Below are 15,339 nucleotides of genomic sequence, written 5' to 3' on the forward strand. Positions count from 1 at the left end.
TATTCACCCATTCTGCTGTCCAATCTGTGTATATGCTTGTCATTCAACTGTCACACTTATCCATTCACTGTGTATTGTGAGAGTAATTATAAAGAATTTTAATTATGCCTCAGAAGACACATCTTCTCAAGGAGACAGAGACACATGGTCCACCTGCATCCTTCAGTCTAATTTCCCTTAGGAAAATTTTCTTTTAATGCATTATTTCACATCAGACAGCTTACGACACAGAGCAACTCACCAGACTCGCCAGACTGCACTAATTGTTAAAAGTTTGGGATTTATCGTGTCCTGCTTTTTAAAGAGCCAGTCAGGATTGTATAGAGCCAGCCAGGACCGTGAGAGCCCAAAGACAATCTCTTCAGAGGGATGCTGAACCACAGAAATAAGAAAAGAAATGCAGAAGATGACAGGGGTCCAGTACTTCCCAAACGATTTAGGAATATCAGAACACTGTCACCTTGCCAAAGAACACAGCTCAACACATAACCCATACATGAAATTCCATAATAATCCATACCCTGGCTCTGTTAAGAATGCTCAGCTATGAGATTATAATGTAAAAATCTGGTTTGATAACAGGAATCATATAGTAACATAGTGCCTTGCACTTTTCAGAACTAGAGATTGTCGTGCCTGATGGACTGTGTTGTGTATGGAAAAAAACAACAAAAGAGTCCAAAAGGCTCAGCTTTAAGTGTTTCCTTTGAGACTTATCACCGATCATTTTCCTCAACAGCAGAACAAAAGCATGAAGAAATGAAAGGAAAGCAAACCAAAAAGATGCCAGTCCTGACCAGTTAGCCCTGGCAACTTATTCTGCAGCACTTCTTAGTAGGACTGCCCAGCATCTTACAGACAGCACCAGCCAGAAGACACAGCAGTTGCCAATATTTCTATGGTTTGGACTCTGGGAAAATGAAGACAAAAAAAGACAGTGATTCAACCTGTATCCCGGAGCCTCAACCTTAAGCATGACTACAACTGGGCATTTCCCATCCCAGTGACATCAAGCCCTTCTCTGAGATCAAACTCGACATAGGTATTTTTGCTGCTAAGCCCCTTGTTCTATAGTAGTGGGAACCAAAATGTATTCATAGAATCACAGAATCAGCTGGGTTGGAAGAGACCTCTGAGATCATCAAGTCCAACCCTTGATCCACTACCGTCATGGTTACTAGACCATGGCACTAAGTGCCACATCCAGTCTCATCTTAAAAACCTCCAGGGAGGGAGAATCCACCACTTCCCTCGGCAGCCTATTCCAATGCCTGATTACCCTCTCTGGAAAGAATTTCTTCCTAATATCTAACCTAAACCTCCCCTGGCACAGCTTAAGACCATGCCCTCTTGTCTTACTAAGAGCTTCCTACTCTCCCAAGACTTCTTCTGTGCACTGAAGAGAACTAGGGCAAAGCTGAAGTAATTTCTGAGGAAATGTGTACCAGGAAGAGCACTGGACTGCTCTTTAGCAAATTGTGAAGAATTTGCCCTGCCTTCCTTCTTTACTTATGTATCACAGAGAACAGAAGTTCTCCTCTTAGGGAAAGCGCTCGTTACTCACCAGGCTAACGAAGCACGCGGCTGTCCTCAGCAGTGTTCCTCCCCACACCAGCTGGATCCCTGCTGCCATCAACTTCCCAGGGAGAGCTCTTCCACTTGCTGGGGACCAGATGTCAGTCTGGTTCCCATTCGTTCCCTGGGTGCTGATCCCAGCAGCATCTATCAGCCTCTCTGACTCCCTCGAAGGGCTGACACCAAAGCCCCAGCCAGTCTCCCCTCCTGAGCCAGTGCAGGGCTGGCCAGAGCCACCAGCTCAGGCACCGCAACACTTTGCTCAGCTCAGCTCCTGCACTACTTTTAGAAACAGACTCTTGGTGCAAAGCCACCAAGAACAAGTCACATTGTTCAAATACTTCCTTGCGGTTAAAAAATAATATATTTTTCTATTTGAAATTAAACTTTCAGTCATGAGCCCTTGTTCTGCCTTATCTTAAGAAAACAGTTAGGTGGCAAGTGACTTCATAACACAAACTGTTCAGAATACAAGCACAGGGCAGGACTTCCACACCTGGAGCCCTTTTTGTGGAATCAGAAGTTTCAAACACCAAGATGGGAGCTGTGAGCACAAACACAGCACTGCTGTCAGCCCAAACAAGGCTACTCCATATAATCCTGTCAGCTCCACTCAACCATAGGTCAAAAGTCAGGCACAATGCCACAGTTTGACACTGCAACCAGAACACTCCAGCAGGTGAGGGCCCTGCCAGTGGGGAACTACTCTCCCACAAACTATCCTCCTTGGCATACAGCTCATCCATCAACCACAGCCTGAATCAAAACACCAAACAAAAACCCTCTGACATTTGTGGGGTTGTTTACTTGTACCAACTATGAGTGACTCTGCCATGATGCCTTGGGCCTCTGTAGATCATTTGGTATGTGAATGGCTTTACTGCCAGCCAAGCTACTTGATGTTTGTGTGGTTAAGTACAGTCCAACACAAGCAGTGAACTCCCATCCTAGCAAGCACACCTGAGCACAAAGCATAAGCTTCAAAGGCTGCCCCTCTGGCATGGAACTGAAGTCCACAAACAACTGCGGCTTTGGGGAACTTTGTATCTCCCTCATTGAATGCATGTGCAAAACATTAAATCTTTCCCTACATTTCTTTACACATCAAAACATAGATCTAGTCATCCTCATCACTTCACACATCCACACCCAAAACAACAGATCTCCAGACCTGGGCAAGAGACAATTTACAGGAAGAAGGCTGCAGACAACAGTACCTGGGCCACTGGAGATCCTCCTTACTAATTATCCCAGAGTGCCCATTCGCTACATAACCAAGGAAGAAGTGTGAGAGACCATGGCAAAGCTGTCTTCAGCAGCTTATGGAACATTTCTCTAAGCCCTGATGCAATTAACTGCCAGGAAAGTGCTGAGGCAAGCAGAATTAGGAAGCTATAACAAATCAAGTATATAATCCTACACCATTTACATTTAAAACAGCTGAATTGCTTATAAGTCACAGTGCTGCAGCATGTTTACAGTCTGATTTCATAAGAGCTAGATGTCTTATTCCCCAAGGAGGACAACTGAAAAAATCCAGCTTCAAAGCCAAAATGGGAAAAGAGTCAAAAAAAGGTGCAGCTCTCCAGAGCTCCCTGACCCAGGTGGCAAGACTGGCCATCCTGAACCACCAGCACACCCTCAAAGTCACTGCAAACATTCAGAACCACTAAAGAATCACGGATACCCCAGAAGTTCTTGTTTAGCTCATAGGAAGTTTGAGTAACGTACAATATGGAGATCGTTGGGTTCAGGAACCACCTTCCCATAAAAACAAGGGTGCAAGAGCTCCAACATTCTTGCTGCAATATCCAGTCAGCTGCAGAGAGAGCAAAGCTAAAGTGTTAAAACAGGCTTCAAATCTTCCCTTTTTCCTCAGCAGTGAACAAACAGGACCCAGCAATCAACACAGTAACTATCCTTGAAACTAAGGTACAGGATACTCTGCCCATCCCTTCTGCCTTAACTATCTAAGTTATAATTGTCAGAATATTGTCTTCCCAAGTTCATGTATCATCCTGTAGCGGAACATCAAGTGAGCTCTTCTGAATTACTGAACTGTACAAAATTTCTGTTATTCTAAAACTCTCACAAGACACTGGTTTCTTAAAAAGTAATGAGGGAGAGGCAAATGAAGGAAAACAGACATTTCCATACTGAGGACTTCTAAGGGGGTCTATTAAAAAACCCAACAAACCACAAACACACACACACCTGCTTCTTAAAAGTTGGTAAAAACAATGTTTGACAAGGTCCTAAGCTTAACCTACAGTGTCAGAAAAATAACATATACCATTCAACACTAATGTCTTCATCAGTCCTGGCATAAAACGGTTGGGCAGGCCCAGACCCAACAGCTGCTGAGGATGATGGGAATTATTTCTGCTAACTTAGCTGAGTTTCAGGCTGGACTGCTGGGCCGACTTTGCTGCTACTGCAAGAAAAGAGAACCCACAAAACGTTTTTAACTTCTGCCAGCAACACAAAGGACAGAATTAATGCATAAGAAAAACATAAAAAAGTGACACCTGTACTCACGCCACTCATCAGCACCCAATCAGATGCATTACGACTGGGACACCCTGTGACCAAGTGCTGACAGATTTTGCTAATTTCCACAGCTGGCATTCCCACCCTTGCCCAGGACAGGAACACGCAGGCAGCCGGGAGCACTGGCCTTCCCCCCCAGCGCCGCGCTGCTCCAACAGTGGGAACACTGCGTTCTTCAAAGGATCACGGACTCACTTGGAGTCACCAGAGCTGAACCACAGCTGGGGCTTATGCCCATATTGCAAATTTCTCTCTTTATTCTAACTTTGATACCGAGATGTGTTAAATCTTTGATTTTATTGGCAGATACTGACCATATTTGCCTAACCTTTGAAGCTTGCTGATTGACAGTGTTAATGTACTTTTTAATGGATGAAAAGGGAAATGACAGCTTCTGGCTCACTTTCAAGCACATTTCTTCACTGCAAAATATTCTACAGCTCAACCTGCTTTTCATACAACTTAAGAAATCTATTCTTTACAGTGTTTCTAATAACTGGTGGCATGATGAAGAAAAGTGGAGCTGGATAGGAATATTTACTGTAGTAGCTACTTCCTGAAAGAAAGATGTTTTCTTCCTTTCTTTAATCTCAGCTGCATTGATCTGAAATCTCAGTTGCATTGATCTGATCTTAGAAAATCCCAGACAGAAGTTAAACATTACTTCAAAATAATTTCTCAACTCTTTCTACATCAAACAAATCTCACTCCCAGACTTTTCAAGAGCAGCAGCTATGCTAACAAGAAGCTAGTGCTCCCAGCATCAAAGGTAATCTGCAGGGTACTTTGATGTCCAAAATAATCTGCATGGACTGCTGTCCAAAATAAGACCTCCAAGACCGAGGGACTGCACTCTTATGCTTGAAGGAAACTGTTCATAGAAACACAGACTGCCTTGGGTTGGTTAGGGAACTTAAAGTTCATCTCGTTTCATCCCCTGCCACGGGCAGGAACACCTTCCATTAGACCAGGTTGCTCCAAACCTCGTCCAGCCTGGTCTTGGACACTTCCAGGGATGGGGCAGCCACAGCTTCTCTGGGCAACCTATGCCAGGGGCCTCACCACCCTCACAGGGAAGAATTTCTAGCAAGTCTGGGGAGGGAATAAGATGTGGTTTACATTCCACGTTGTGAGAAACTGGTAAAGGGGCTTCTCTGCTGAGATATCCTTGGCATGGGTCTGCATCCGAGCAAGAGCTAATATTCAGAACACAGAAATTAAGGAAAGGGCTCTCCAACCATAACAGAGTAACATTTCTATGGAAAATGGGATGATGCCAAGTCATAAGAGTCTCTGTAAAGGCCTAATTAACATGAATAACACAGCTGGATATTTTATGTATCAGCCTTCTAAGTCCCTCCTTCCTGCCACTTAAGAATAAAAATACTAGAATGTTTTATGGAGGTTAATTCATGATTGCTTAGGTGTGATTCCACTTTAAGAGAAGGTAGAATTACTAGCCCCTTGCAGCCATCCATATGGGAAGCGCATGGACAGCCTGTCTTAATGGTGTTTGCTGAAGGAAGTCACAACATAGCAGGTTTGTCAGGGAAATGTGCATATTTGGCAGAGTATCAATGGAATTGCCTTTCCCTCTATTCCAGTTTTGGGTTTCAAGGTAGGTGAGCTGATATGGTCAGCTGGTAGGTTCCAAGATAATCATAACAGAAAACAAAAATGGCAGAGTACAAATAAAAATAATAATAATAAAAAAATCTAAAAGAAAACCAACATGCTTTACCAGCAGATCAGACAGTTTTATCCCTCTGACGGCTGTTTAGTTCAGAATGTATTTTGGCATGCTTCTTTACAAATACAAGGCATCTCAATCTAAGGAGGCAGCAGCTCCCAGAGCTGCACAATCCCTTTGGGCCCTGCACCAGAGCGCTGGCCGAGAAGCACCTCGAGCACCGAGCCCCGCACAAGGTGTTACTCTCGGCTTCTCAGCCTACTCCAGACATCACCAAGCCCAGGCTGCAGAACCTGTCTCCTCTGGGCACCATATGTGCCTTGAGCTGCCTCCTCTGGGCACCGTGTGTGCCCAGGGCTGTGGCAGACACAGATCTCCGCCGAGCAGGCCCACAGCCACCCCACATTTGGCCACTGAGGGACTCTGCCCTTGAGTCTCCCCATACAGCATAGCAGCAAAGCCTCTCCCTCCCAGCCTGGCTCTGCCCTGGCTCCGTGTCAGAGTGTCTCTGCCTTAACCCCTTCGGCTTTCCAGGGAGACATAAACAGCCCTTTGGGCCCAGCCAGCACTTGGCCATCCCCAGCAGGGGCACCTTCATGGCTCCTGAGGCATCAGCTCCAGCTCAGCTCGACCCAGCAGGGTAACACCCAACTGCTCTGCTGCTCCACGGCAGGTCCAGCAGCAGCCTGTGCCCAGGAAAGATTCACCAACTTGTACGCTAACCACAAAAAGTGCTTTTACAAACTATTTTCCTTTAAAAGGACAGAAATAATTTGCAAATAAACCCACAAAACTAAATTCTGATTCCAGTGTTTCAGGCTAGACTATACCATAAACATTCCCATCTCAGTTGTGTAATTTTGTTCCCATTTAGTATACAGCAGGCAAGAAGCTAAACAAGCCTAGATCTGGGTTATTAAAATAGCTGAAGGCACTAAATTGTTCGTGCTCCCAGGATAGGCACATAACTAACCATTGTTTGCAGTAAGTTGTCACACTTAGGTTCATCTCACAATCCTCATTTACTCCATTAAATGTACTAAGCTACTAAATAATAAAAATAAGAATAAAAGAAACAATAAGTAGCTCTGACAGGAAGAGCTGCATTTCCATATAATGGAAAAAAACCATTTTTTTGATAACATAACTTACTACTCACTGTCAAAAAAAACCCTATCACAGCAGTAACACTAAGGCTCAGAGTACAGTGAGATCCCAAGGAGCTGAGCCCCCTGAAATCAAATATGTTTTCCAAGGGCCACACCCAAGCAGCACAGCCACTGGATCCACAGAGCAGCAGGAGCACAGTGCCCGCCCCGGGATGAGCAGGGCAGGACTGGGGAGCAGCTGGGGCCAGGCAGCTGAGCCTTTGGGCAACGAACCTGAGCTACACTGACAGCACAACCCACAGAGCTTTAATAAATATCCCAGGAGGAATGCTGCTGCCACTTTTAACTGTGGCTAACCAAAGAGCAGTGGTCTCCGAGATGATTCCAATTAAACTGATGACCCAGCCAGGTATTCTATTATTTATAAAGCCCTGGTTGTCTCAGCACAGGAGAAAGCAATCAGAGAATATTTCTCTATTCATTACTCCAAACCTTTTAAAACCAGCATCTCCGCAAAAAATCCAGCCATGCTGGGCTTCTGCCACTACCCTGTGCTAGGCATTTCTCTGGCCTACCTTTGGACCACTGTGTTCACCACATATAGAGAATCCCTTCCCATTCCTCCACAGGTGAGCTCTCCTTCCCAAACACCAATGGCTGAACCAGTCCACACAAAGTGTATCAAGGGAACTGCACGATTTCACTTTGCCTGTATTTTGTTAGATTTAGTTGTTCCTGTCAAACCAATATTCCAAGTTCCAGTTCAGTATACTCAGTTATAGAAGCTGCTGCTGTTCTTACAAATTGACCCAGGAATCCCTATTACAAGGGTTCATTTACCAGAGAGGAGATAAATTTCTGCTTAAACGAAGAATGTTACAAATACGCTAAAAAGCACTAATGTCATTTGGCAGCTGAGGACTTCTTTTTTCCCACGTTAACACTGAGAAGTGACATTGAAACTTGTCAGAAAGACTCCAAATCATGAAATTATTTTCCAGTGTTCGATCCAAATACAGAAATCTGAAGAAATATATACAAATACATCAGGATGATAAACCATGCAGAGCAATGCCTACAAAGCCAATCTGACCCCAAGGTGGCTCTGCACACGAGGATGGACACCAGCCTTCACATAAACAGTAGCTCTGTAACAGTGCCAAGCCAAGATGTCAGCCTTGCTCAGAGGCAGCTGTATGAACCTGAGCACCTGATCACATCCCAGTGACCTCAGATTTCACAAGCAGGCAGAGCAGTTTCACAGTCTCTCCAAGCAGGGGAGAAACATGTTGCACTGTTCTAGAAAAGACACTCTAGTCCTAACCTTTCCTTGTCCCATTTGTTTATTTTATTATGATCTTCTTCAGTTTTCCCTACATGGAAAAGGCTTCCTACACACCCTGCACACAAACCACACTTGGAGATTTTGCTTGGACTCAGCATCCACAATTACCAGAACATATATAATGTGCACATCGTGCACCTCTGCTATAAGGAATAAGTTCTCACCTTTAGCTAAGTATCACATCCTCTTCTTTCACCTTCACCCACATCTAGCTTCAGGTTCATTCTTAACCTCTTTTGTCAGCTCTTGAAATAACAGACCCGGTTTAAGAGAAGTTTTGTGCACATCATGGATTTTCTTCTAAACCAAACGAAGTTTTAGTAGAAATTCAAACAGATGAGCAGGGCTGAAGGGATGATTTTAGGTATACCACAAGGTTACAAGGCCCATACACAGTAATGAAGGAAGATTGCATTAATCTCCTAAAAGGATTCAAATATTGCAACGAGAGCAATTCCACTTCTTAACAGGAAAAAATTAGGACGATTTCCCTTGCAGAAATTTCCATAATTACAAGTAATTATCTCCTACACTGAAATTCTCCAGTACAGCACTTCCTGCAAAGAGTATTCCTATCAAATGCTCTGTTCATGAACCAGAGGAGGAACTGTTTCCTGGTGAATAGTATGCTGCCATCCCACTGATTAACTCACAGTTCCATGCTGTCAGAATATAAATCTATCTTTGATAACAGTAACAAGAATCACTAATCCCTACCTGATGACCCCATCACTAGGTTATTATGAAAGCCTAAAAGATACAGATTTTTAGAAGAGCATGCAGAGAAGAGGAGGAATAGATCACATCCAAAGATTACGTCAAAGGAACATCAGTTATAACACTGCATTGGACATACAGTTCATTCTGCTCAGTGAATCAAAGGCTCTAAGACAGCATCTGGATGTGCATTCTTTTCAGGCAGTAAGGACAAGTATGGCAACAGCTGCTGCAGTATTTGCAAAAACTGTAAAATTCAAACAAAATACCAGGGTTACAAAATACTAATCTTTGCATTTGTTGCTCTTGTGCATAAGGAAAATGTCTGTCAAGAACATGTAATGTCAGTTATTCACCGTTTTTTGTAAGCAAACATGTACAATCCCACATATTTGTGACCAACTACGGGAACAGAGTCAACTGCACTGCTGCTACCCCTGCACATCTCTGTTGCCATATAATACCCCTATTTAGCCTTCCAGCATTACAGCAAAACCGACTCTGCTCCAAGCTCATGACAAGATAGAGCACAATGTTCACTGATCTTCTGCAGTACCTGAGCCACCAGTGACAGGCCAAGCTTGCTCACAGCACAGCATCTTCCAGGCACTGCAGAACATGGGGTTTCAAAGCAAGCTTATCAGAGCTCATGCTCAACAGTTAAACAGTATTATCAAAGGGTGTTCAGCGTGTTGAAACTCTAAATGCTCACAGACAGGTGGAAGTCAGTCATCTTTACAGCAGGAGACCCTGAAGCACAAGTACTAGAGATGACAAAACGCAACAGTAATCTGGTAGCGAAAAACAAAATGACAATCTTCTGGGGGACTGTCCCTTCAAAAGTTGCTGTACACAGTATAGAAAAAGAGCCTGCAACTCCAAGCAGGTGTCACATATCTTACTACACCTGTGAGACTGAAAGTATGTGAAGAGAAGACGCAGAAACTCTATAAGATATGAAAAACCTTGGATAATGCACTGCAGCTAGAAATTCCTCATTTCATCCCAGAAATTTGTAGGAAACAGGGCAAGACCGATCAAGACATCACAGATTTTTCTACTGGGTCAGGAAATACCCAAATCAACCCTGCCAGCCCTGTTCCCACCCAGCCAGCTCTCCCCTCCAAGAGGTGCCCTCATGCTCTCACCTCCTGTGCAAACAGAGATCACCAATCCCTTTCATGGCTCATCCTCACATCACATCACAAAAGAACAACTATATGAATCAACAACATAACAAAAATCAATGGCTGAATATTAATCTTTTGTTTTGCTATTCTGTGCTCTTTCAAGTCTCATTTACTGCTGCACAAAACATTTCCCAAAGAGAACACAGTTCCAGTTGTTCTTTTCCTCTCACCCATTCTCCACTGAAGCATCCAGGGGCCACAGCAGTTTTTAATCCCTGCTGAACAAAGGGTATACTCACGCGACACAGGCTACTAAATGGTATAAATGAAAAAAAATATAAGTTTAAGCAGCAATAACTTTGTTAGTAATGCGTTGAAGTTAGATACAACCTTGTTCCAACATTTGGTAATCTTGATGGTAAAACATTTTCTTCTTGTACCTAGTCAGAATTTCCTATATTCAGAGTTGTATCCAACGTCTCTCATCTGCCCTGTGCACCTCCAGGGAGAGGCTCTCAGTGTCCTCTACATCCTCTTGCAGGGTGCCTCCTGCTCCTACAGCAGCAGCATCTCCCTTCTTCTCAAGGCTTTCTCCTTCAAAAGTAACAAACAAAACCAAACCAACCAACCAAACAAACAAAAAAACCACTACAAGGTCGCAGGCCTCAGGAGTCCTTGGCAAGCCTGCCTCTTGCAGACACAGCCACAATGGTTCAGAGATAACGTTTATCCTGAGAATTCCAAACAGCAAAGTCCTGTGACTGCAGCTAGGTAAGCCACAGAGCTCTCATTTCCTGAGGCCCAGCAGCTCTGGAAGAAGCTTCTTCATTTCAATCACTGTTAGAGGAAGGCAGGACAGTGGTCCATCACTGGCAGAATGACAGACTGCCAGCTCAGATCACTAGGAATTCAGGCTTAACATCATTCCAGAGCCAAGGACTCTATTGCCTTAAATGGAAAAGATCTACAATATTTAGCAGGTCAGGAATACTATCCACTTCTGTTTATTTAAGCATATAAGAGAGTAGATTTAGATTCTAGAAGTCTGTTAAGAAATATAATAGGAAAGCTTCTCGTGAATGCTTCTCTGATAACTGCCAATTATAAAAGTGGGGGAAAGAAGCAAGGGTGGGGAAGGAGGGAAGAAAACAGAAGGGGAAAAATATTTAAAAAAAAAAGTCAATTTGCTTATTTTCACCTAGTATGAACAGAATTCTGCAAAACAGGTCTGATTTTCCAGCTTAGAAAAAATCAGAGCACTTACCATGTCAGTAACTGATCCCACCACCGTCCCTCACCTGCCAATCTGCCCAAGGAGGGATCCCGGGGTCAGCCAAGCTTATTCTCCTTTGCAGAAATTATCACCATCTTGCAAGCATTTCCCAGTCCTTTTCCACAGCACAACTCATTCCACTCCACAACACAGAGGGGAAAAGGTGACTTTACATCCCCAGCCCATCCAGGGGCCAACCTATTCCATTCCCTATGGAAAAGAACTCTATAGCCTGTGACATTTTACCCACGATACAATACAGATTGCAGCCATCACAGACTCCCAACAGCGTTTCCTTGTAATAGCCACACAAACACAACTACTGACAAGAAAAAGGCCACGAAAAGCTATTTCATTTTTTCTAGTGAATAACAGAGGTTATCCCAGGAACCCAAACCTTTCCATTTAACTCTACTTCAGTTCTGAATGGCATCGGGAGAAAACTGCTCCTCTCCCATGCAGAAGGGGATGTGTGTGCCCAGATTCAGCAGCAGCAAGGATAGATGGCACCAGGAATGGTGGCACAACAGTTACAGATTAAAAGGAAACCTAAAAGAATAAAAAAAAATCTGAGCTTTTGGAACGCAGTGCTACACTTCTTAAAAAAAATGACAGTGACCAAGTTGAAATGCACTGTTCCAGTCTTGAGCATGTACTAACATGTACATCCTAACAGAGGACTTGGGCATATTGTACCAGAGTTCAAGTAGCATTTAGACAGTTCTCTCAGGCACATACTGTGACTCCAGGGGATGGTCCTGTGCAGGGCCATGAGTTGGACTTGATGATTCTTGTGGATCCCTTCCATCTCAGCATATTCTCTGATTCTGTGATAAAAGTATAGATCCAGATTCCAAAAAGCCAATACAGATCTTCAAAGGAATAAGTTATGGCAGAGAGAGAATGGGATTTGCATGAATTTTCTAAGAGCATATTTTCTTCCGTACTGCAGGAAAACTGAAGAAGCTATCTGTATACAGAGGGGCTACACATGAATGAATCTTCTTACTGAAATGGTCTTGGTAAATATGCCTAATCTGTGGGAGTCACAAACAAAGGTATACATACTGCAGCTCAGCATTGCGTTGTTATTCATGATTTATTGAATCCTTCACGATGTCTGCACCCAACAGAGTCGGTCAGTTCAGTTTTTGTCCAGCATTTAGTCATCAGAACTGAGTAGCACATGACTCCTATATGCAATTTTTTTAGTATCTAAACCAGTTGTTATCAGGCTCAAGCAGGCAGAATTTCCCACACTGTTCCTGCATAACAAACAAGGTACATTCCATGAACGTGAAGCACCGCTTTATACAACTTGTTAGCTTGAACAGTTTGGAAAGCAGTGCTCTCACCTGAACTCCCCCACCCCATATGCACTCACAAGTATAATGGCTTTTTTTATTATTATTCACAGAATCACTATTCTGCATTAGCAAACAGGACCACACCACCATGCAAACCATCTTCTCCCCTCAGTGCAGAGGCTGCAGCAAATCCTAGTCAGTGGTGGGTCAGAGCAGCCAGAGGTGACTCTGGGGCAACGGGATCCTGCAAAAAGCACCATTTCACTGATGAGGAAGCTGCCTAAACCAGCATCCCATGGGGGCAGCACACGTGGTCCTGCCAGCAAACCACACCCTGGAGCCAAAGAAAGCTTCAAAAAGAGGTTATGGTAAGGGAAAAGATGTAGTTCCAGGGAAACACAGGCCTGTCACCTGCCCTCAGTGGCAGGGAAGGTCACGGAACAGATCACCTTGAATGCCATCACACAGCATGTGCAGGACAACCAGGGGATCAGGCCCGGCCAGTATGGGTTTAGGAAAGGTAGGTCCTGGCTGACCAACCACAAAGTTACCTGCCTAGCAGATGCAGGAAAGAAAGGCTGTAGATGCGTCTACCTGGACTTCAGTGAAAGAAAATTAGTACACAACAGTCATTTTCTAAACTTAAAAATGCACATGGTTTACAACAGAACAAAAATATTTCAGTCACAAGCAAATTCGTTTTTTCACCGGCTGAAGGCAGGAGAATGTCTTAAACATTCCAGGCAATAGCTGTATCTGGGAATCACCACACAAAGGAGCTTACTCCAGGGTTACACACAGGACTAATAAACTGCAGGAGATGCTATACAGCACAGTTTCACAGTTGTAAAATCAAAAATGTCTCAATGAGCAAAAAACGTGGGTAAAGCAAGAGGGCATAAATAAACCAAAGGAGACTCCTGATTCAGTGAAGCAGCACACAGGTTCAGCTCTTGTATTTGGGTATTTTAACAAGAACGAGACAAGCAAATGATTTCTCAGAAGTAATTTTAACAAAGGACCAGCAGTACCAGGGGCTACAGGACTCATTTTCTGTGCTCCTCAGACCTGGGGCAGCAGAGCCTCCCGTGCAGTCTGCACAAGCCCCTTTCCTGAGGCTGCTCTGTGCAGCACCAAAACGGCACTGGGAGAGCAGAAATCCCAGCCGCGCTCACGTGAGGCTGCTGGCAGCATGGACAAAATAACCTCTGCTGAGATTCACTGGGACTACAGCTGAAAACACAGCCTAGTCCAACATGAACATAGTTTCCATCTCATCACAGCAGGAGCAGGAATTATTTTTTGCTCAGACTAGTAAGATGCCTGACAGTTCAGACAAGTTCAGCTGTCTCGTGTACCCTCTACACAACCAAATTTGTTTGCCCCAAATCAACTCAGTTTGGACACTGACAATAACGCAGAGGAAAAAAAGTAACCTTCTGACATGGTGATTTAAGCATAAGCGAGTGAGCCAATGCTGCAGAGTGAATCCTGACACTCTGAACAGAATCTTCCAGAGCCGAGGAGTCCAGCCAACAGCCAAGAATAATATTTCAGTGGTTCAGTCGATACAGCTGTAACCATGGCCTGGAGGGGTTTCCACAGCCGTAACCACAGGAGTGACTGCATACTCACTTGAAAATAGTAAAAACAGACATTTAAAAATCTATAGCTTGTAGAAATCTTAAATCCAGTTTGAAAGGAGGCACAAAGGGGCCTGAAAAACGCACCGATGCTCCCACCGAGCTTGACTGTCATCTGTTTATCCTGCTTAAGAGACAAGGGCTTGAAATAAGAACGCCTCTCACTGGGCACAACCGCCTACTCGAAAAAAACTGAAGCAACAGCTTCAGACCAGCTGAAAAGAGATGAGGTACCAGTTACACAAAGCCTGACGGATCACCCGGAACAGCAATGGCACAACACACTCTCCAGCCAGGACGGTCTCAAACCGCTTATTCGTGTCTCACACTTACAGCCAGAGACGCTCTCATGCCTTTCACATATGATTTCTATTTCTTCCCTGATGTAAAACACAGTATCACACATCATGCTACAGAAGGAGCCCTGCTGGTTCAAGCAGGCTTTTCCAAAAGAAAAAAAAAAAAACCAAAGGGAAAAAAAAAAGAAAATAAAAAGTTTAATAGTCCACAGCTGCCAGGAGCAAGGGGTCACTGCCGCGGAGGGGCGGCACAGCGCACTCGCTGTGCTGGGTTCTCCCTTCTAAGAATATCCATAAAGCGCACTGCCAAGCGCCTTGGAAGAGGGTCCTGCGCGGCGTCGAACGCCGCGACCCCGCACAGACCCCGCGGCCGCACCGCCCGGAGCGGGTCCCGCGCAGCGCCGGCCCCGCGGCCGTGTCGGGGCACGGCCCAAGCACCGCCCGGGGCACGGAGCACTCGCGGCACCTCCCGCGGCGGCCCCGCCGGGGCGGGAGGAGCGGGAGCGCAGCCGGGCCGAGCCCGGGCGGCCCCTCCCCGCACTCACCTTCTTCCGGGGCTGCCATTTCATCATATTTGTAGAGCGGGGACGCGCAGCATCAAGGTGGCGCTGGGGCGGCGGGCGCAGCGGGGCCGCAGCCCGCGGTCATACTGCCCGGCCCCGCCGCCAGGCCCGCGCCGCGCCCCGCGGGACAGCAGCCGG

General features: G+C 45.0%; 1 protein-coding gene across 4 annotated transcripts in view; it reads right to left on the reverse strand.

The window, feature by feature from the left end:
- Positions 1-15,339, reverse strand: part of TTC28 (tetratricopeptide repeat domain 28) — a 115,090-nt gene that overhangs the window by 72,200 nt on the left and 27,551 nt on the right. Inside the window, exon 1 of one of the 4 annotated variants that reach the window (XM_027652426.1) lies at positions 15,184-15,314. The exons of the other annotated variants lie outside the window; for them this stretch is intronic. Coding sequence (XP_027508227.1) covers positions 15,184-15,210 — 27 coding nt within the window. The 5' untranslated portion in view covers positions 15,211-15,314. Of the gene's footprint in view, positions 1-15,183; positions 15,315-15,339 lie in introns of those variants that run through there. 4 annotated transcript variants of the gene reach the window in all.

Source organism: Corapipo altera, unplaced genomic scaffold, assembly GCF_003945725.1.
Source record: "Corapipo altera isolate COAL_440 unplaced genomic scaffold, ASM394572v1 67, whole genome shotgun sequence".
Lineage (NCBI taxonomy): Eukaryota > Metazoa > Chordata > Aves > Passeriformes > Pipridae > Corapipo > Corapipo altera.